Source organism: Benincasa hispida, chromosome 9 (genome assembly GCF_027475165.1).
Source record: "Benincasa hispida cultivar pf3 chromosome 9, pf3_genome.v1.1, whole genome shotgun sequence".
Taxonomy (NCBI): Eukaryota; Viridiplantae; Streptophyta; class Magnoliopsida; order Cucurbitales; family Cucurbitaceae; genus Benincasa; species Benincasa hispida.
The window spans coordinates 83,760,300-83,782,761 of NC_143486.1; the positions used below are offsets into that span (position 1 = coordinate 83,760,300).

General features: G+C 35.3%; 1 protein-coding gene across 1 annotated transcript; it reads right to left on the reverse strand.

Moving 5' to 3' along the window:
* Nucleotide 1: 1 nt before the first annotated feature.
* On the reverse strand, nt 2-5,133 carry LOC120085495 (Prolyl oligopeptidase family protein). Its single transcript, XM_039041498.2, has 12 exons — nt 4,733-5,133; nt 4,325-4,544; nt 4,016-4,216; nt 3,846-3,916; nt 3,397-3,559; nt 2,135-2,728; nt 1,557-1,937; nt 1,380-1,455; nt 1,244-1,307; nt 748-883; nt 359-472; nt 2-264 (listed from the first exon to the last, which is right to left on the reverse strand). Exons 1-12 carry the CDS (start codon nt 5,011-5,013, stop codon nt 199-201), a joined length of 2,367 nt encoding a protein of 788 aa, XP_038897426.1. The 5' UTR covers nt 5,014-5,133; the 3' UTR covers nt 2-198.
* Between the last annotated feature and the right edge of the window lie 17,329 nt (nt 5,134-22,462).

Sequence of the window (22,462 nt, forward strand, 5' to 3'; positions counted from 1 at the left end):
GTGTTGGAAATTCTTTTTGTTTCTTTTTAGGACTTGGCGGAAAACCACTAACATGGCCCGCTCAAATAAAGTAAAATTATAAAACGGTAACTAAGTAGAGCTTATTACGCTAGAGTTACAAATAAATCATAGGAAAGCTTAGACAGATCTAAGATGGTTTGATAAAATTATCTGATTGTTGTATCTAATACTAATAATCTAATCAATCCACGCTGCTGCCAACATCTTCGCCATGAACGCGTAACGATCTGATGCTTCATCAATCTGTAAATTTAACGAAAATGAGACCAGATATTTCAAAATGTATGCAAGTCAATCTTTACTCAAAAAGGAAAAAGAAATGATTTAAGATTTTTACCATTTTCTGGGTAGGACGGCCGGCTCCATGGCCCGCCTTGCATTCAATGCGACCAATTATAGGGTTGGTTTGAGGGCTTTTCTCCAAACTCGTGCATAGAATATATTGCATTGTCTGAAAATATACCGATAATAAGAAGGAAATGAAATGAAAGACTAAATTTGAACAAAACTGAATACTAAAATTTATACATGAAATGTGAAGTTTAATCCTAATTCATTATATGATGGCCAATTCAAACAAAAATAATGTAAAAAGGAGACAGAAAGCATTCAAAATTTCAAATTCGATGCATGAAAGTTGGTTTCTGATGCAATGATGATCCAGGAAAAAATTGTAGATATGAATGTGAATGTGAAGTAAACAAAGTTAGTTAGAAAAAGACTGACCGCCAATAACTTCAATGAATGCAATGGCACAACACGATCATCGTGATCAGCGGTTAGTAGCATGGTTGATGGGTACTGCAAAAGTCGATCAGGATGCTGCTCCCAAGGCCTCTTGACATTGTGGAGCGGGGAATACCTAGAAACAAAAGGGGATTATAACAAAATAGAAATAAAATGACAAACAAGAAAGAGGTATGCTTATATAAGAGCTAAAGTAGACTCAAATCTTTCCCCCACCAAGCTCAAAGCATTGAACTTTACTACTTGTGGGTGCAATCTTCCTTTTTGTGATGCTTTTATTTATAGGTTAGAAAACAGAAACATAATCAAGCCATATTAGGATACAACAAATAAGCAAGTAAATGAAGACATCGATGATTCTGTCACGAATCAAGTACTCAACAAGTGTTTCTTAGCTTAAAGACATTCAACTACAATAACAAGTAGCAACTAATGATATGTATGTGCATTATGCAGAAAATAAAATTTCACTCACTTGATTAGCCATTTGAACTCTTCCTCATTGTCCGAACAACCATAATCAGAAGTCCAAGCATGACCTAAAGACAATAACTTGGTTAAACACACAACTCATGAATGAAAATCAATGTTGCTGTATGGTGTAAACAAACCTATTGTAAACTTGTGGAATCGCAACATATCCATTACACCAACATGAGCCAATGCACAACCAAAAAGATCGGGTCTCTGCCACAGAGAGATATTCAGCACCTCGTTGAAGACTAGATTCGATATTAGATATGTGTATGTGTGTGTGTGTAAAATATGACTTGGAAATAGTTTCACACCTGATTAATACAAGCTCCAACGAGAAGCCCTCCATTGCTTCCACCCTCAATGCACAATTTACTGGGCTGGGTATACCCAGCAGAAATAAGATATTCAGCAGAAGAAATGAAGTCATCAAAGCAATTCTGCTTCTTTGCAAGAGAACCTGCTTTGTGCCATTCCTCCCCATATTCTCCACCACCACGAATGTTAGCTATGCAGAAAACAGCACCTAAATGCCTTGCAAGTACTGTACGACTCACACTGAAATATGGTGTTAGGTTAATGTTAAATCCACCATACCCATATAGCAAGCAAGGGTGTGATCCATCCAACACAATATTCTTTCGAGCCACAATGAACATTGGTATATTTGTGCCATCCTTGCTACGTACAAAAACCTAGACATAAGAAGAACCATAAAAGATCCTAGAGTCCAAGAAGAAAAGATGAATAGGAAAATATGAATTTCTGGGGATCTACATGAAATAATGTAATGAATGAACTAAATTGATCAAAGAAACAAAAGGCCAAACAACTAAGGTAAACATGACACAATTAGCTACATTTTCATTTTCAACTTATAAAGTACTCTTACCTGGTCAACATTGAATTCTGAACGCTCAAACCCAGGAACAACAATTTCACGGAATATCTTCATATCTGGAGTCCCAGTCTCTAAATTACACTGATAAATAATTCCAGGTGTAAGAAAGCTAGTAAACCCTATGAAAATTAGACTATCTTCACGCCTAGCAGAAATTCCATAAACTGAGCCAATATCGATGGGTAGCTGATGCAACAAGGAACCTGACTTCAAGTCCCTTATCTGCAGAACATATTTAACATCACTCAAGTAGCTCACTATCATTTGGTCGCCATTAACAGCACATGCAGATTCTAGCACATCCTTTTCAGATTCTGGAAGTAATTCTGTCCATACTGTAGGATCATTCAGATCAACCCTTACAAGCTTATATTTTGGAGCATTTTTATTCGTTATAAAGGTAAACAATGTATCATCGTTTGCAATGGCATGATACTGAGCATCAAAGTTGTCAATAAGTTTTGTAAAAGGAAGCAGGTCATTTTTCCCCTTGAAGCCTTCAAGTCCATTAGGAAGTGCTGATATGTTACAATAGTAAAATTTGTTGACTGGATCACAACCCTCCTCAATTTCCATAAGGACATACTGGAAATTAAATGGTATTAGTAAAGATGTAAATGCAAATGGATAACAATTAACAATCAATCAAAAAGGAAACATGTGAGGAAATATTTATATTGTACACAAGCTTGCGAGCTAAAGACCACATGAGGGGAGATTTGAACTGAAGCAATGATAAACTTATGCTCACGTGGTAATGGCATATATGTCTACTCTAGAGTTTAAAACAATGTTCTATAGGATAAATCTAGCATAGCAATAACAAAACAATTGTAAGTTCCTTGAACCTTAATATATCATCGAACCACATGCCATACCAACTATGGCTAAATGGCAAAAGAGTTGTGTTTAAACCTTCACATTTTTCTTTTAAACTGTAAATCTGTAAGGATAAAAGAGAGATGTTTCTTTGAGAAAAAATTAAATAAAACAGAGGCATACTAACAGAGTGACCGCTTATAGTGTATACAACTTACAAGATTAGGCTAAAGTAATATCATCTCAATATTTTAATGTTAAAATCTATAACAGGAGCCAACTTAAATTGTTCAATCAATAGTCAGGGGACCAATCAGAGAAACACTTATTTTTTTTTTACATAAAGGCCAAGTATGAATGGGGAGAGCTTGACATGAACAGCAAGGCCATAATATAAGCAGCAACGCAGAAGGCATGAAACAAGGGATTATTACCTTCCCATCATCAGTAACAGAGGCCGAAAAGAGGTATTTGGGATGGTCTTGATCTCTCCAACATAATACATCATCAGATTGATCACTTCCCAAGAAATGGTAGTATAATTCGTGATAAAGATTTGCATTCGTCTCAGTACCAGCATCTAAAGTTCCTACTTCTCTACAGTACCAACAACAAAACCAAAACATATAATCATTATCATTAATAAAAATACAAAGAAAAAAAAAGTTTGAACCGATTCTACAGACTAAACTACCTAGCTGCTGAACTAGTTCATCAAAAGAAATTGCGTCTCCATTCTATCTAAATCGGCAGTCTTACTAATTACTAATCCATGTATCATAACTCTTGACAAGAATCGTTGTGCAATAAATTCAATTAAACATAAGATCGATGATTGGACAATCCTGCCAGAAACCTAAGTAGCACTTTACATGTTACTCACTTGGGAGCAGGATAGCGGCTGTAGAAAAAACCTTTGCCGTCAACTGTCCAACTAATACTTGAAAACTTTACCTGAAATATTAGAGATGACATATGGACCACATTACTCTCTTCATTCTGCTGTTCCAGCACGCAATGGAAAAAAAATAAGAACAAACTTCAATTACGCACCCACGATAATGTATCCGGTTCAGTTTTCTTATCATCGATTCGCATGACCTTAATTGTCACCCAATCACTACCGCTTGAACTAAGGCCATAAGCCAAGCATTTTGCATCCTTGCTGACGGAAAGATTACTCAACGAGACTGTTCCGTCTTCGCTTAGCGCATTAGGATCCAGCAAAACCTCAGGCTCTCCATCCAAACTATCCTGAAATGTAGTATAGGAAGGAAAAGAAAAAGAAAACACACAATGCATGCATTAGCTAGCTAAAGAACGGACGGCAAGAAGATGAATCTGAATTAAAAGTCCACGCACCTGAACATAAAGAACGCTCTGCGCTTGAAGGCCGGTATTGTGAAAGTAGAAGTACTTATTCCCTCGCTTAAACGGTGGTTCATATCGCGGATGATCAAAGAGTTCAGTGATCTTCGCGCGAAGCTTTTCTCTAGTATCACACTTCTGAAGCACCGATTCCGTCAATTTCACCTGCTTCTGCACGAACTCCTTCACTTCGTCAGCGTCAGGATCTTCGAGCCTGCGAAGAAGCAAGTCTCAATGCAATAAGACTTCTAAGAACGCGAGAAGTATGGTAAAAGAAAAAAAAAATCAAGTACAGTGGCAAAACAGCGAAAAGACTCCACGGAAGAGCAGAGTAGAAACATGAAGAAGAAAACAGCGATTGAAAGCAAATAGAAAATGAAGAGGAAATTGAAGAGAGGTTACCATCGGTAAGGGTCGGCGATCTGAACACCATGATAATCCTCGACAACAGAGTCGTCCCTGCGAGCAGTAGGGTAGAGCAAGGGATCTAACATGGCAGAGAGAGATCCCATCCTGCGGAGAGAGAGGTTGAAGAAGGATGAAGAATGGTGAAGAGAGGGAAATGCAGAGAGAGATAAAACTTGGAGAAGACGAAGACGAAGAGGAAGAGGTTGGAGGCGAGGCGCGAAGAAGGGTGAGAGAGATAACGGGATATAACGAAGGGCGCAGCGGAATGAGCCCATGGTGGCAACATCTATGTCGACACGCTCTCCTTTTTTTCTTTTTTTTCTTTTTTTTCTTTTTTACTTTTTTTTTTTTTAATTTCCAAACAAACTTCAGTTTCCCCTTCTTGCTAACGCTAGATAGTCTCCGCACGTACTTTTCGCCTATGATACAGACCCTCGCTTTTAGAATATCCTTTTTTTTTTCCTTTTTTTTTTTTTTTCTTTTCCTTTTCCCCAATTCTCTTGCTTCAAGGATAAAATATCGTATATGCCAGTGGTTAGATACGTGACCATAAAAGTAGCATTTAATAGTTACGTAAATTTATTAGATATAGTTTATAAATTTTTCTGGTGTTAGGTACCAACAAAAATTTTACATGGTAAAACTACGTTTTAGGTTCGATTAATTAGGAGGGTTAAAAGGTTCTATTTTGATGTTAAACAAAAACGAAATTGTATATTTTCGGTTTAAATCTTGGAATAAACTAAAGTGTGTTTGAGATTGAGTTTGCGATTGTATTTGAGAAAATCTTAAATGCTTTGGTAATCAAATTATTAATTAATCTAAAAGAGTCACTTTTTGATTTCTAACTAAAGTATGAAATTCGATAGTAATAGCTTATAGATTTAGTTTTTCTTTAATATACTAATTTTTTAATTATTTAAATAAATATATTATAATAATATTATTTTATATTAATATATTTTTCACATATATTTTTTAATTTTAGTTGGTTCACTTTTTTTATAACAATTATTTTTCTTAAATTTATATCGAATTATTTAGATTAAACAAAGTTAGTTAAAATTCAAATTATATATATTATATAATAAACTATAAATTGATTATCAATGTAAAAATAATTAAAATAATAAGTCTATTTTGGTTCACATAATTAAATTAGACCAATTTATTATTAGTTTATCTAACACCGTAACTAGTTTTTCTAACTTAAAACTAAACTTTACCAAACACTATTTTTGTTCCTTTCACAACTGATTTTTCAAAAAGTAATGTAGACCGTAACCTAAAACAATCCCAAACTAAGCCTAAACCCAATTAAATTGAAACTTTTATTTTGATTTGATTTCTTCAATTCTTTTCGGTGTTTGTACTATCAACTTTGAAATCAAATGTTTGATTCTCTCACCCCATAGACTGTCCAAAAAAAAAAACTATGAACTTTAATCAGGTTTAAGTTTAAATGCTATTTTGATCTTTGAACTTTTAAAATGTCCATTTTAATATATAAGCTTTTAAGTTTGTTCCTTTTTTTTCTTTCTTAAGTTATCAAGTGTTTGTTGCACCCCCTTAACTTTGAATAACATAATATTTTGCTACTTACTTTAATTTTTATTTTTGTTGGGGTTGGTGCCTTAAATCTCATGGTTATCATAGTTTATACATTTTGTATATTAATTATTTATTCAACAAAATATGGTGTTATTTTATTCAACATTTAGATTGCATTAACTCAATCCAATAAACTAAGATCCAAGGTTATTTTATGTACTTAAACATGTATATGGTTGGTATACAAGTGAATAATGTTTAGGTAATAACCTAAATAATATGTAGTATATGAATAAGGTTAGGTGTCTCCTCGTGACACTATGAATACGACAATTGTTACAAGACTTGTAAAGTGTTACAAACGATCTGATTCTAATCGTTCATGTGGAGACATGAGAGTTGGAATATCATATACAAAGAGTTTGTATAAGATCGGACCGCAAAATGATTAGTCGCTCATTATAACGTTGTTAATTGAAGAGATTAACATTCCATAGGATGACCATAGTGTTGGGTTTTATACCCTAACACTCATGGTTTGTAAACAATAAACTCATTCTGTAAATCGATAAAGTTGTTTTGATTCAATAAAGTTGTTATTGAATATATGAATTGCTTATTTCGTTTTAGAAATAAATCCAATAAACTAAAAAATCCATGACTATTACATGAGTATTTGAACTTTATGTGGAGACATAAGAGAGGATTAGGTTCGAGTAAATAGTCAAAACGATCTATAATATACGAATAAGGTTGAGTGTCTTATTCTGGTAACACTATTGGATACGACCCACTCTGTAATTGTTACAATGAGTTGTAAAGTGCTACAAACAAAGTGATCCTGATTCGTTCATGTAGTGACATGAGGAGTGGGGGCATCCTATGCATTGAGTTTACATAAGATCGGACCAAGAAATAAGTCACTCTTACTTTATAACGATGTTTACTGTTTAAGACTGACTATTTCATAGCAATTACCTAGGTAACTTGACTTTAATTTTGAGCTAACTATGAACTCCCGTTTATTCAAGATTATCCTTAGATTTGCATAAGTGAGGGTTGGCTCAATAATGCTGACTTAATAAGCCTCCCACTTAAAGGATAAGACTGGGTAGACAGTTGGAGACATAGGGTGCAAAATGGAATTCACTTCTACCTGCTTTCAGGGATAGTAGAGAGGTTATTGCCTTAAGTGATGACTCTGAGTCTTGAACAAGGGGGTCCACCCTTTCATTAACCGATACAGTTTGTTGATTGGATCACAAACAAATTGTTCATTAGAGGATCAATGAAACGTAAGGAATAAGAGGTAATCTCGGGGGTAAAATAGCTATTGACCTAATCGTTATTACAAACAACCTATGAAGGGTTAACTTATTAATCATGGTTATATCGAATGGACACAATATATCTACAGTGAGGGGAGTGCAACTATTAGGCTTTAATGGAGTGACCCGATAGTTAACAAATAGGAGTTAATTTGGTGTAAAAAGTTTAGCCAATTAATCTCAGATCGTAAAGAGCCCATGATCTGTAGGTCCATTAGGTCCTCCTACTAGCTCACAAATGGAACAAGTCTTAGAAGGACGTGATAAGTTAATTTGAATTTAGGGAATTAGTAATTATGTGTGATATAATTGCACGTTTAATTATGGAGTTATACGAAATTGGAGAATCAATGAATATTTAAATATGATTTAAATATTAATTTCATGAATGGGGATTCATGGTAATGGAATTGTTGATAAACTAATTTAATATTTGATATTAAATTTAAAAAAAAATCAAGGTGTATTTACATTCAAGTAATGACTTTACAGAAATTAAGTTCCTCTTTAATTCGGGAACAACGTATACATCATTCAAAATGGTAAACCTATTCTATAAAGTCAATCGGAGGTCTCTCGCTGCCACAGCTGAGACGACGTGCCCGATGCCAACTCGCATCGTCATCTCACCAGCCTCAAGCTGCCGCCAGGATCTAGTCCCCTGAAATGAAGAACAAACATGGTCAATGGCCCTAGAGTCTATAATCCAGGCAGAATCATCATTCTCCACTAAACAAGTCTCCAAAACCAGTAAATCATATTTACCTTGTTTTTCCTTCTTCTTCTCCTTTAAATATCTTGTGCAGATCCGCTTCCAGTGCCCATCTTGGTTGAAATAGAAACACTTTCCTTTGTCAACTGGAACTGGTCACCTACCCCGCAGAGCGGCAGGTTGTGGGTTAGCAGGCGTTTTCCCTTTCCCCTTACTACCCTTATTATTCTTCCATTTTCCAGTGTTGGAAGAAAAAGGTGCAGACTTAGTTCTTGAGGTCAAACCTTTATGGAACTTTATAGATGATGAAGCAACATTTTCTTCATCAACTTTTTTCTCCTTACTTTTCAGCAAGGATTAAAATGTATGCAACTCGTTGAGGAGAGTTGTAAGGGTGTAGTCAAACCCTGTTCAGAACAGCGTTGCTAACAAAATGGAGGAAGCTTTCTGTCAACGTCTCCAGAATTATGCTAACCTGATTGACCTCATCAATGCAAGACCCGTTCATCTTCGTCACGTTAAAGTGGACCATCATGTTCAGAACATGTTTACGAACAGCGGTTTCCTCATTCATTTTGGAGTTGAAGATGAACTTTAGAGCATAATGGCTGAGTTGTGCGGACGGTTGTTCGAACATTCCCCCCGGAGACTTTAAGATCTCACGTGTAGTGATCATGGGCTCATTCTTCTTGGCCAAGATGTCGTTCAGGCTGGCCAAGATATATGCTCGAGGCTTCTCGTTCAGCTTCTCATACGCCTCTCAAACATTTTGAGTGGCGTTTTGAGGTGGAATAGGAAGACACTCCTCCATAAGGACGAACCTGAGGTCATCGATGATTATTATTGTGTTTATCGTGTTCTTCCAACTAGCGTAGTCTTCGCCAGTCAGTTTATCGGCAGCTAAAAGAGCTGCCATGTTTTAAAGTTTTCGAAAACAAGAACAAACTTAATGTGTCTACTTGCATTAACACTTTTAACACTGGTTTTAGGTTTTAGCAAAATAGTTCTATTGTACCCTAAGTGACATCTATTTTGCAATGATGTCCCGGTGAAGCAAGACAAAAATCACCGTTGGGGTGATCAAGTGCCTCTTCACTAGGATGTGACATTAGACAAAAACAACTCCTTGTAACTAACTCTAACAGTCACCATTATTCGGTCCAAAAGTTGTTAACAACCTCAACAATTTCGCGTAAGTGTAACCCCTCATTTTAGGCCCTAATTCTGCCCCAATGCACCTACAGTAGGGAAAAAGCAGATTAAGACAAAAGACTAAAGAAACCCTATCATTTTCAAAAGATTAAATAAAGAGTTGTGCAAATACAACCATCCTTTAGGGGGACACTCCCAGGGTGCCTTGAGGCAATGCACAAAAACGTTAACCAACCTAATAAGAGAGACCGTGGGATATGTTGTCACACGTCCCGTTCCCACTTACTATGAACATTCTCTCCGTTCACCTTGGTATTGACCTACCCAAACACCATCCTTTAGAGGGACACTCCCAGGGTGCCTTGAGGTCGAGGATAAATCTCACGGTGTGAACTTTTAGAGAGAAACATGTAGAGGTTTAAGTGAAGTATCATATATCCCAAGTACCTCCCACTAAATGTTCTACCTAGGGATTCATTAACTTAGTAAATTCGGTTACTGATTTTAATTAAGTGGATGTTTAATTTGCTAAAAGTTACTATTGCTTTTGACAATTAAACAAGTTTGATTCAAATCTCATTAAACTCTTTAACAACCTATCATCAGAATTGCATACATGCAACAAATTTATCTAATTCACCTTTTTAGGTAGGTTCCTAGGTAGGGGTGTTCCGTTTCTGTCAGCTTAAATACCTCAGTCTAGCCAGAACCCGCCTTAGACAAAAGATCCCTTATAGATAGATTTGGTACATATTTAATCTTTTATTATTCAATTTAATCTTATTAAACCGAATTAAAAGAATAAACTTAGATATCCAATCTCATTAGAACCGTGATCTTAGGTCTATTTCAATCAAATTTTAAAACTCTTTTAAAAAATGATTAAAGCCTAAGTTTGCATGCATGTCTTTCTTATTGATTTTAGTTCTAATTTCATTAATTATAACTCTTACAAAAAAGGAAACAACTAAAACCAACTACATTGCTAAGCTAGACTAGGTATTTATAACTTTTATAAATTAACCTAAGTGTCATGTTTTATGCAATGTTCATTCATTACTATATATAACTCTTATATAACTTGTAATGAACTAAGCATACATGCTCTCATACACCCTTATACTATAACACTTATAATATAAAGATGATGCATGAATATGCTTAATTCATGCATATATTATAACTCTTATATTATATGATACATGAAGATGCTTTAAGGTAATTTAATCATGCAAACTACTATATTATAACTCTTATAATATGAAGATGATGCATGAATAAGTGCATAACCTATGGTGAATTTCAAAACTATATGACATACATTATGACATATAATTAAACATACATCACATGTACATTCATTAAAAATTGATGGATCAGGACAATTAGACTAAAAAAAAGGGAAATACAAGTTATCTATTACATAAAGCATCGAGTCAATCGGTTCAAACAGGCGAACCGGGTCTTGAACTGCCCAGGCGAAGCCTCGATCCTTGATCGTGTAACAGCTTCTCGTGATCTTTGAGTAACGTTGATCGAGTATAAACGATCGTATAGCATGGATCGAGTGCCTTTGACTATGTGATGAAGCATGAAGGTCACGCGATTGAGCAGCGCACATCGAGCAACGCATGCCTAAATGATCGAGTAGACGACAACTATGCGATGAAGCATGATCATCTTAACGATCGAGGAGCAAGTGTCGAGTATCTTATACCGAGGATCGAGTAGCCAATGACTATGCAATGAGTATGTTGGCCTACTCGATCGTTTAGTGCGCGCGCCTTGTCATGCATCGAATATCATATACACAACGATCATTTACCCCGAGCATTTACACGATCGAGTAGTCAACGCAACACGATCGAGTAAACTCTTTACTCGATCGCGTAGCATCAGCCATGCGATCGTTTAGTAAATACTACACGATCGAGTAGAACTTTTCTACACGATCGCATAGCCAAATCTAAATGATCATTTAGCTTGGGCTACACAATGCGACCAACCTTTGGTCTTCATCCTCGAAGTGAACAGCATCTCCATGCATTGAAGATTCATCACGAACGACTTAAACAAACTAAAAACTTAAATACAAACTCGATAGCAAGTTAATTATGCCCAAAAACGTAGGGTCCCTTACAAACTAACTTTGAAATGTAAAAGAAAGCATTAAAATAGAGGCAATCATCCCAAAACATCTATCAATTCACAATCAACAACCACACTTAACCCTTAAATGCATTGTAGAAACATAAAACCCACCATGACTGTAAATTTAATTCAATACATCAATGGAATTTGGAATATCAAAACAACCTGGCTCTGATACCAATTGAAGGAACTCTAAATCTAGAGAACCAATGAGCGGAAGCAGATCGTTCCAAATCCCATTGTGAAAGAACAAGAACATTTACAATCAAACGGGACAGTTATGCATCAAAGATAAAATTACAACATGCTTCAAGGTTAAAAACAGAGGATCGAGTAAATATACCTTTGAAAAACCCTTTCTTCTAGTATTTCCTCGATCAATTAGCAAAGCGTCCAATAGCACGAACGCAACGCGGGCAATTCAACAACTCAGCACGAATTGGTAAATACTCGATCCTCGACCCTCGAACGAAACTCGACACTACCACTCGACTACCTGGTATTCTCGGTGTGAGAATTTAGGAGTTGTGGGCTTTGCATGGATTTAGGAAAAGGGAAGGAGGAAATGGACGATTGAATAAGTGGGAGAAGGAAGAAGTTTACCATATAGACTTGAGTACTCGATTGTTTAGTAGCGAGTAACTATCGTATAGAAAACTCGATCGATCGTATTTCTCTCTTTACAAGCTATCGTATAACTTGATCCTCTTTCGCACTGAAATGAAAAAAATGAAAACTATTTTCATTTTATCCATTCGGTTGCCATAAACGGACTAAAACCACCCACTAAGGTGGTTATTTGGAGAAAAACTAACAACAATTATCTCATAATCAATTTGTTATAAATAAATATAATAACTAATTTATCATATTATATTTATAACCTATAGTTTTAATATCACGTCATATGCAACATATAAACCATTATTCTTTTTCTCCTTTATGACATTTAATATAAATCATATTTATATTAATTCTTCTAATCAAATAATAATGTATCAAATATATTAAATCAATTATATCATATATAGTTGAACTAATTTAATTATATCATATATAATCAAATTTCCTCTTGTTAATTTGAACATTTCAAACTAACCCAAAAACTGATTCTCAACATGAATCCATTAAGCTACCAACGGACCTTTGAACCTATAGCTTGAAGCTCCAACGGTACATGAATAACTGACTAAACTCTTTAATCACGATATCCACCATCTGTTAACTGTCGGGCACTTCACTAAAGACCGACGGCTGCACTTTTCGCAGTACAGATATATTTTTGTGTCCATCGGATATAACCAATCAACAGTATGATGACCCTTTATAAATCGCTCATAAGTACAACTGGGCCAATTTGCCGTTTTGCCACTATAGTTACATCTAACTCCTTAAGTACCACTGATTCCTCTAATAAACTATCCATCACAGTCCTACTATGATTAAACCCTTCTCATGCCAAGAGAAAGTATAGCGCCACATTGTTCAAGCCCCAGAATCAGCCCTTAAGGGAGCAATTCATCTACATCCATCTGCTTCGGGGAAGGACTGAATTCTGTCTTGTGTAGCTGAGTTCCTAACTCCCTAATTAGACGAATCCCCAAAGTGGTAGATTTGATTCAGTGATCTGGCCATTCGCACCCATGCAAATCAGAGGACCGCCCTCATAGGCAGGAGTGCACAACTCACTCAGGATTAAGGTCATGTTACCTATGGTCATCCTAGTGAAATGAAAGTCTCTGTAATGAACGGCGTTATATAACAAGACTAAACATTTTGTGGTCTGGTCTTATAAAACTTCTTTGTATAAAGCATCCTCGCTCGCATGTCTAATGCACGAATGATCAAGATAAGACTATTTGTAGCACTTTACAACATTTGTAACACCTACAAAACGGGCTACACTCATAGTGTTACCAGGATAAGGTTTCCTTCCTTTATCCATATACTACAGACCATTTAAATTATCACTTAAAGCACGATCCACTTGTATGTCTCCACATACATACTTAAGTTACAACGATAATCAGAGATTTTAGTTTACTAGTTTGGGGTTAATGCAACTAAAATATCTCATATTTTATAGACTGAAGTGAATAAAATATCTCATATTATATATCACAAAACTATTTGTTCATACAGGTGTTTACAAACTATAGGACCCTACGAGATTTAGGGCACCAAATCCAACAGCTTCGTGTCACCTTGAAAGTGACCTCCATTCGAAAAGTGTTTGCTGAAGGAACTCTTATCAAAGAGAACCTATGAGCGGAAGCAAGATCGTTCCAAATTCATTGTGACAGAATTACAAGCATTCACAAACATACAAACTAGTTATGCATTTCAGAACAAATTACGGTATACTTTCATAAATTAAATACAAAGTAACGAAAGACTTACCTTTGAAGAACTATTCTTCTGTTTTTCTCTCGCTCCCATGAAGATCCTAGGACCAACAATCTCTCGCTGTCGCTGCAATCGTCTACCTAAATCTCTCGTTGTCGCTTAGCACATGAATATACTTCTCCACGAACAAGCAGCCTCTCGGACAAGAACACTCAGTGACCTTAGTATTCTCAGAGTGAGAATCCAGGAGGTGTGGGCTCTGTTGGATTTGGTAAAGGGAAGGAGGAAACAACGATCGCACTTAACGACCAAGCAAGTGGGAGAGTATCGTGTTTATCATATAGACTTGTGCTTGATATTTAGTAAAGGTACACGATCGTTAGGAAATCATGTGTGATCGTTTACACGATCATTTAGTGAAGCTCGCTTAGTAAAAAGCTACACGATCGTTTAGTGAACAGTGCATGTACACGATCGTTTGGACAAACACTTGAAGCTGTCGTGTAGTCTCTCGTGAGCTAAACGATAGGCAGTGTACTCGAATGAAGTGATTCAACAATTCTCTTCCAAAATGAAAAATTTTTCATTTTAACTTCAATTATGAAAACTGAATACAACCTCCCACTTTCACGCACGGTTATGGAGATACCACCAACAATTATCTTATAATTGTTTTAATTATAAATAAATATAATAACTAACTTGTCATATTCTATTTATAATCTATAGTTTTAATATCACATCATATGCAACATTTAAACCATAGTTCTTTTCTCTTTTTCTTGATATAAATCATATTTACATCATTTTCCTCCAGTTAATGTATCTCATACATCATGTCAACTATATCATATATAATTGAACTAGTTTAATCATATCATATATAATCAAACTCCCTCTTGTCAATTTGAACACTTCAAACTGACCCAAAAACTAATTCTCAACTTGAATTCATTGAGCTACCAAGGAGACCTTATGAATCTGTAGCTTGAAGCTCCAACGGTACGTGAATAGCTGACTAAACTCTTTAGTTACGAGATCCACCATCCGTTTACTGTCAGGCACTCCACTAAATACCGACAACTACACTTTTCTCACCACAGATATATTTCTGTATCCATCGGATAATCCAGTCAACAGTACGATAAACCTTCACATATGCTTGTAAGTGCCAATTTATCGTTTTTCCCTTGTAGTTACATTTAACTCCTTAAGTACCACTAATCCCGTTAATGAATAATACATCATAGTCCTACTATGAGTGGACATCTCTTGGGCCATGAGAAGGTGTGTGGCGCCACATTGTTCAAGCCCTGGAATCAGCCCTTAAGGGAGCAATTTATCTACTTACCCCTGCTTCGGGGAATAAGTGAATTCCATCTTGTGTAGCTGAGTTTCCAACTCCTCAATCAGACGAATCCCCAAAGTGGTAGGTTTGATGCGACACTCTGGCCACTCGCACCCATGCAAATCAAAGGACCGCCCTCAATGGCAAGAGTTCCCAACTCACTCAAGATTGAGATCATGTTACCTATGGTCATTCTAGTGAAGTGAAGTCTCTCTCATGAACGGCGTTATATAACGAGACTAAACACTTCGTAGTCCGATCTTATACAAACTCCTTTGTATAGGACACCCTCGCTCGCATGTTTCCATATGAATGATCAGGATCAGACCATCTGTAGCACGCCACAATACTTGTAACTATCTACAAAATGGGTCGCATCCATAGTATCAACAGGATAAGGTTTCTTTCCTATATCCATATACTACAGACCATTTTGGTTATCACTTAAGGCATGATCCACCTGTATGTCTCCACATACATGCTTAAGTTACAACGACAACCTGGGATCTTAATTTATTGGTTTGTGGTAAAGCAAATAAAACATCTCATATTTCATAGACAACAGTGAAGAAAATATATTATATTATTACATCATAAACGTTTGTACATTACAGGTGTTTACAAACTACAGAACCCTACGAGAGTTTAGGGTATCAACCCCAACAATTTCATAAATCGGGATTAAAGTGAATAGAGGAAGTTGTTCATAGTAAAATCAAATATACGATATATTTATTTTAATTCTCATATTTATTTGAGTTCTCACGTTCTTAAAGAGTTCATACCATAAGGTTCATGCAACACTTCGTGTCACCCTAGGAGTGAACTCCATTCGAAAAGTGTTTGCATGAGTTAATATCAAGATGAATAAGGGGAAGTTATTCATTATAAAATCAAATATACGATATATTGATTTCAACTCTCAGGTCCCTAGAAAGTTCACATCGTGATATCCGTGCAATGCTTCGTGTCGATTATACCTCAACTACTCTATTTGGAAATTGTTTGCATAGGGTCAAGATCAAGGTGAATAAGGAAAGTAGTTCATAGTATGTGGGTGAAAGATATATGTCAACGTGTCCTGTGATCTCTTCCATTGAGTTTGGACAATGAGATTCGTATGTTGTGCCTACTGGTTAGCTTTAAGCGGCCCTTGCTAGTCATTTAACGACGGCTATTCCCTCGGAGGGTTGTAACATAGGATTCAGAACAACTCAAACTCCAAAAATGGATAGAATTTCTTAGGTTCATTTCCAACCTTGACTCCCCAATTAGTAGCATCGTTGGAGCCGACCTTTGAGGTCTAAAAATGGAGGGTTACACTTACAGAATTACTAAGTGTTAGTAGTTTCTGACAAAAAACGGTCACTAAATGACTATAGGAATAAGAGTTCTGGAGATAGTATTTAGTCAATAACGTCTTGCTTTAGTGAAAGAGTATTTGACTGCCTATCGGTAGCACTTATTCTAACTCACCGTAGTATCGTTGCAGAAATAATGAATTTTAGGTACATTATTGCTTTGCTAAAACTTGATTGGGTTTAAAACAATTCATTAATAAAGAATTTGTTTATTTTTTCAGAATGACTAGTTCATTAATACAACTGTTGGCTTCGGATAAATTAATTGGGGACAATTATGCTATATGGAAATCAAATTTGAACACAATACTAGTGATAGATAATTTAAGGTTCATTTTGACAGAGGAGTGTCCTCCCATCCTTAGCTCAAATGCAAACCGAACTGTTCAGGAAATATACGACAGATGGACGAAGGCGAATGAAAAAGCCCGTGCCTACATTCTTGCCAGCATATTTGATGCCTTGGCTAAGAAACACGAAAGCATGTATACTACCAAAGAGATTATGGAATCTCTATGTGGGATGTTTGGACAACCGTCCTTCTCTCTGAAGCATGATGCTATCAAATATGTTTACAACTGTCAAATGAAAGAATGGGCCTCTGTTAGAGAACATGTCCTGGACATGATGGTCCATTTCAATATGGCAGAGGTAAACGGAGCTGTTTTAGATGAGAAGAGCCCAGTCAGTTTTATCCTAGCGTCTCTTCCGAAGAGCTTCTTGCAATTTCGCATTAATACATTAATGAACAAGATAGAATACAACCTGACTACACTTTTCAACGAGCTGCAGGCTTTTCAGTCCATTTTGAAAAAAAAGGACAAGATGCAAAGGTAAATATTACAACTGCAGAGAAAAGAGGATCATCCTCTAAAAGGTATGATGTTGCTTATTCTTCTAAGAATGAGAGTATTCTAATGAAAAAGAATAAAGGGAAAGGTAAAAAGAAAGCTTTTACTGGCCGAAAAGGCAAGGCCAAAGCTGCAGACAAAGGAAAATGTTTCTACTGCAGTGAGGACGGACACTGGAAGAGGAACTGCCCGTAGTACCTTGCAGAAAAGAAAGCGGAGAAAGCAAAACAAGGAAACTAGTTCATGAAAGATTACTTACAAAGAGATAATGATCTAGGTTGTGAACATGGGAAAGTATCTCAGAAAAACCAGTAGGAGATCTTGAAGTTGCTAACAAAAGATAAATCTTTGCACTTTTATTAATGTAATGGAAGTTGTTTTATCTTTCGTAAATGACAAGTTGCATAAAATTCTTTTGTTGTAAATGAAATGTTCATTAGTGAAAGATATATTTTATATTTGTTCTACCATAAAGGAACTTCTAAGTTAAAACCAATCAAGATAAAAGTCATTTCAAGTATTTAGATATTTAAAATGGCAGGAAAACAATAAGACAAAAGGTGTATTCTAGTACTTATCTTACATAAATTTTGTCATATAATGTCTTAATGAGATTAAGAAGAAGGTTAAAGGTGGTCATCTAAATAAGTTAGAAGAAAAATCTTTTAACTTTATGTGTATCTTATCTTGAAGATAAGATGAACAAAATTTTTAAAGAACCAAAGAACCCTTAAAGCTTATAGATTCATATCTTTACGGTATGGTGAATGTTGAGGCATAGTGAAGGGTATGAATATTATGGAAATCATTCAAAGTACAGTTATATTTACCTAAGTTTTAAGTTTAGAAAACTTGAAAGATTCGAGGTATATAAAACTTGTTAGGTAAAATAATCGAAACATTTCGATTAGATCGAGGTAGAGAGTATAGAGAATCTGAGACTTCCAAGACTATTATGATAGAACATGAAGTCAAATGACAACTCTATACTCATAGTTCCCTTAATCATTTTGAACATCATTCCAATTTTAAGGTGTTTCTAAAACTCCATATGAGATATAGAGAACTCATAAAAACATTAAATATATGTAAAAGATGTTTACATAGTTCATAAATTTGGAATAGATCGACACATGTGTTAGTGTCAAACCTTTAAGTGTTGAAATATCGTTCAAATGACATGCCTATCTATAGGCAACCCAAAAGTAATATACTTTTCAAGTAAAATAAAATCAAGTATTTGTGTTAACAAATGCTAAATTTTCTGAAAAAGTACACGTACAAGAGATCACCATGTATTATATTTGTTTCCATAAATGCAAAAGTATATCAATAAAAGTTATTGATTAAAGCTGACCCTGTAACAAAAGTTGTTTGAACTAGTTAAGGGTACCTCGATGTAGTGGGAGGATTGTATAACAGTCTAATCATAATTTGAGTTTAGTGAAAACTCAAGTCATTAGATCTCTGTGACGGTATCAAGAAACAATAAGTTGTGGAAATAAGGTGCATTCTCTATATTGTCTTAAAAGAAGTCCACTGTATACTAATATGTTTACAGCAATCCTCTCGGTTAAAGTGTTTGAGGATCACCTAGTGAGACTAGAACTACGAGTTGTAATATAAGGCAAGTGGGAAAAAACTCATGGGTATGTGATACCTAAGGATGGGTATGTGAGACCTGTGGGAAAACCATAGGTATGTGATGCCCTAGTTTATTGTATTTTTTGTAAAATTAAAAAACTCAATGTATTCATATGTATGTTACCACTGGAGTTTTAGTCCAAATGGGAGTTTGTTAGGTTTTATGTCCTAAAACTCGTGATTTGTAAACAATAAATTTATTTTGTAAATCGATAAAGTTATTTTGATTCAATAAAGTTGTTATTAAATATATAAATTTCTTATTTCATTTTAGAAATAAATCCAATAAACTAAAAGATCCATAACTATTACATAAGTCTTGAACTTTATGTGAAGATATAAGAGTGGATCAGGTTCGAGTAAATAGTCAAAACGATATATAATATACGAATAAGATTTGGTGTCTTATTCTAGTAACACTATTGGATGCAGCCTATTCTGTAGTTGCTACAATGAGTTGTAAAGTACTACAAACGAAGTGATCCTGATTCGTTCATGTGGTGACATGAGGAGTGGGGGCATCCTGTGCAATGAGTTTGCATAAGATTAGACCAATAAATAAGTCACTCTTGCTTTATAACATTGTTTACTGTTTAAGATGGACTATTTCATAGCAATGACCTAGGTAACTTGACCTTAATCCTGAGCTAATTATGAACTCCTGTTTATTCGGGATTATCCTTAGATTTGCATAGGTGAGGGTTGGTTCAACAACGCCGGCTCAATAAACCTCTCATTTCAGAGGTAAGACCAGATAGATAGCTGAGGACATAAGGTGCAAGATAGAATTCACTCCTACCCGCTTTCAGGGATAATAGAGAGGTTGTTCCCTTAAGTGCTAACTCCGGGTCTTGAACAAGGGGCCCTACCCTCTCATTGGCTCGAGAGGGATACAGTTTGTTGATTTAATCATAAATTGATCTGTGAAACTTAAGGAACAAGAGATAATCATGGGGTAAAACAGCTATTGACCCAACCATTATTACGAACAACCTGTGAAGGGTTAACTTATTAATCATGGTTATATCGAATAGACACAATATATCTACAGTCAGGGGAGTGCAACTATTGAGCTTTAGTGGAGTGACCCGACAGTTAACAAATGGGGGTTAATTTGGTGTAAAAAGTTTAGCCAATTAATCTTGGATCGTTGGAGCCTTTGATTTGTAGGTCCATTAGGTCCCCCTGCTAGCTCACAAACGGAACAAATCTTAGATGTAACATCTCGAATTTCAGGAAAATTTAAGTTGATTATCTAAAATTATTGAGTTTAAATTTCCCTTTCATTTGAAAAATTGGGGTTAAATCGAAATAATTGAAAAAATTTTATTGGTTAAATTGAATTTAATTGATTAGATATTCGAACTAATTATCTTGAAAATATTGAATTTTGCTTCCCTTTGATTTTGGATTTTAGGGCCAACTTAAAAATAATAATAATAATAAAATAGATAATTAATTTCATGTGGTTTTGAATTGATTTAAATATTTGGAAGGATTTAATTTGTATCAAATTGATAGATCTTATGCCCTTTAATTTTGGTTTTTGAAGCCTAAATTAAGATAATTTGAAAAGTTAATTGATTTCTAAATTTAATAGAATCTTTGGAGATTTTGGAGATATTGTGATAAAATATTTTATTTATATTTTCAAAATTTGAATAAAAATAAAATAATTGAGATTTTTTCGAAATTAAATGAGAGTGAAAATAGGTCAAAAATTGGGGAAAAAGCAATTCGGTTTTTTAGCGACAGCTTCCACAAAATTGTCAATTCCAGAGTTTTAACTGTTGGATCGTGCTCGAATTTGGTCAACCTATTCGAGACATATAGAGTTTCATTTTGAACGATTGGATCGTTGTTTAAAGCTCTGGTTTATTCGTAATCTCTGCGGAATAAAATCTACAAACTAGAACTTCCCCTTATCTCCCACTCTCGCAAACCCTCCTCATGCAAGACCCTCACTAGCAGCCACTAGCCTAAACAATTTATGTAGTCCGACAGCAATACACGTTGCCTATCTATGGCAGCCACAAGTCGATGCGCCGTCGGCCGCCATTGCCCCGATCTTTTCCGAAATTTTGAGGAAAACCTTGGGTAAGACTTATTTTTTCTTATAATTTGGGAGATGAAATCCACCCCTTTGATTTTTGGTTAAATTAGTAACCTCTCTTTGGTTTGAAACTTAGATTCAAGGTTTGGAAGTTTTGAGCCATCGAGTTAGATACCATTTTGTTTTGCAGAAATTTGGTGAAGATCGGTAAGTTTTGTAAGTTGTTGGATGGTTATTCTCTTGGATTGAGAGTAGTAGTGGGAAAATTAAGTTATTGATTTTAGATTTAATTCATGATCTAATTAAATCGAGTATTGGAATTTTTCTTGGACCAAACCACAACTTTAGGTTGATTCAAGTGTGCTAAAGAAGTTCTAAGGAGATTTTGTTTTGTGTTTTTTACCAAGTTGAGGTAAGTAATCTTACTACTGGAACTGCCCTAGTGTCCGACAATGATAATTATGATTTATTGAGGATTATTAGTTAGCATGATATTTATGTTTGTCTTCATTGACTGAGGTTTGAAATGACTGGAGTCAGGAATTGACAAATTTGATTTACTGAGGATATATTGATAGTTTGATGTTTATGTATGCTTTGCTGATATGACAGTTTAAAAAGGCTAGTTGCGCAAAGAGATGTTCGAATACTAGTATGATTTGATTATATTATTTTTATTGGAGATCCTGTTGAATATGAGGAGGATGAGATGCATATATATGTTGTAAAGCTATGACGAAGAAATTTATATGTATATTGTAGAATCATGATGATGAGATGTATATGTATGTTATAGAACCATGTTGAGATTGTAATGTCGAGATTGTGATAGTGATTTTACTTATTAGTTAGAATGCCCACCAGTTTGTGTTTCCTTCGGGATTCACCAGATATTGTGTTTCCTTCGGGATTCACCAAATATTGTATTTCCTTCGGGATTCACCTGTTTGTGTTTCCTCCAGGATTCACCAGTTTGTGTTTCCTTCGGGATTCACCAGTTTGTGTTTCCTTCGGGATTCACCAGATTATGTTTCCTTCGGGATTCACCAGATGCAGTGGGCATATTTAGCTACAGTAGGATAAAACTAAGTTTTTCATGTATGTGTGTGTCCCATGAGGACTAGGACAGTTTATATGTTCCACTAGAGGTAGGCATCTAGAGGACATATGTTATATGTTATACTCATCTTTCTCATGTTGTTGTTTTAGGTAATGGTAGAGATGCAC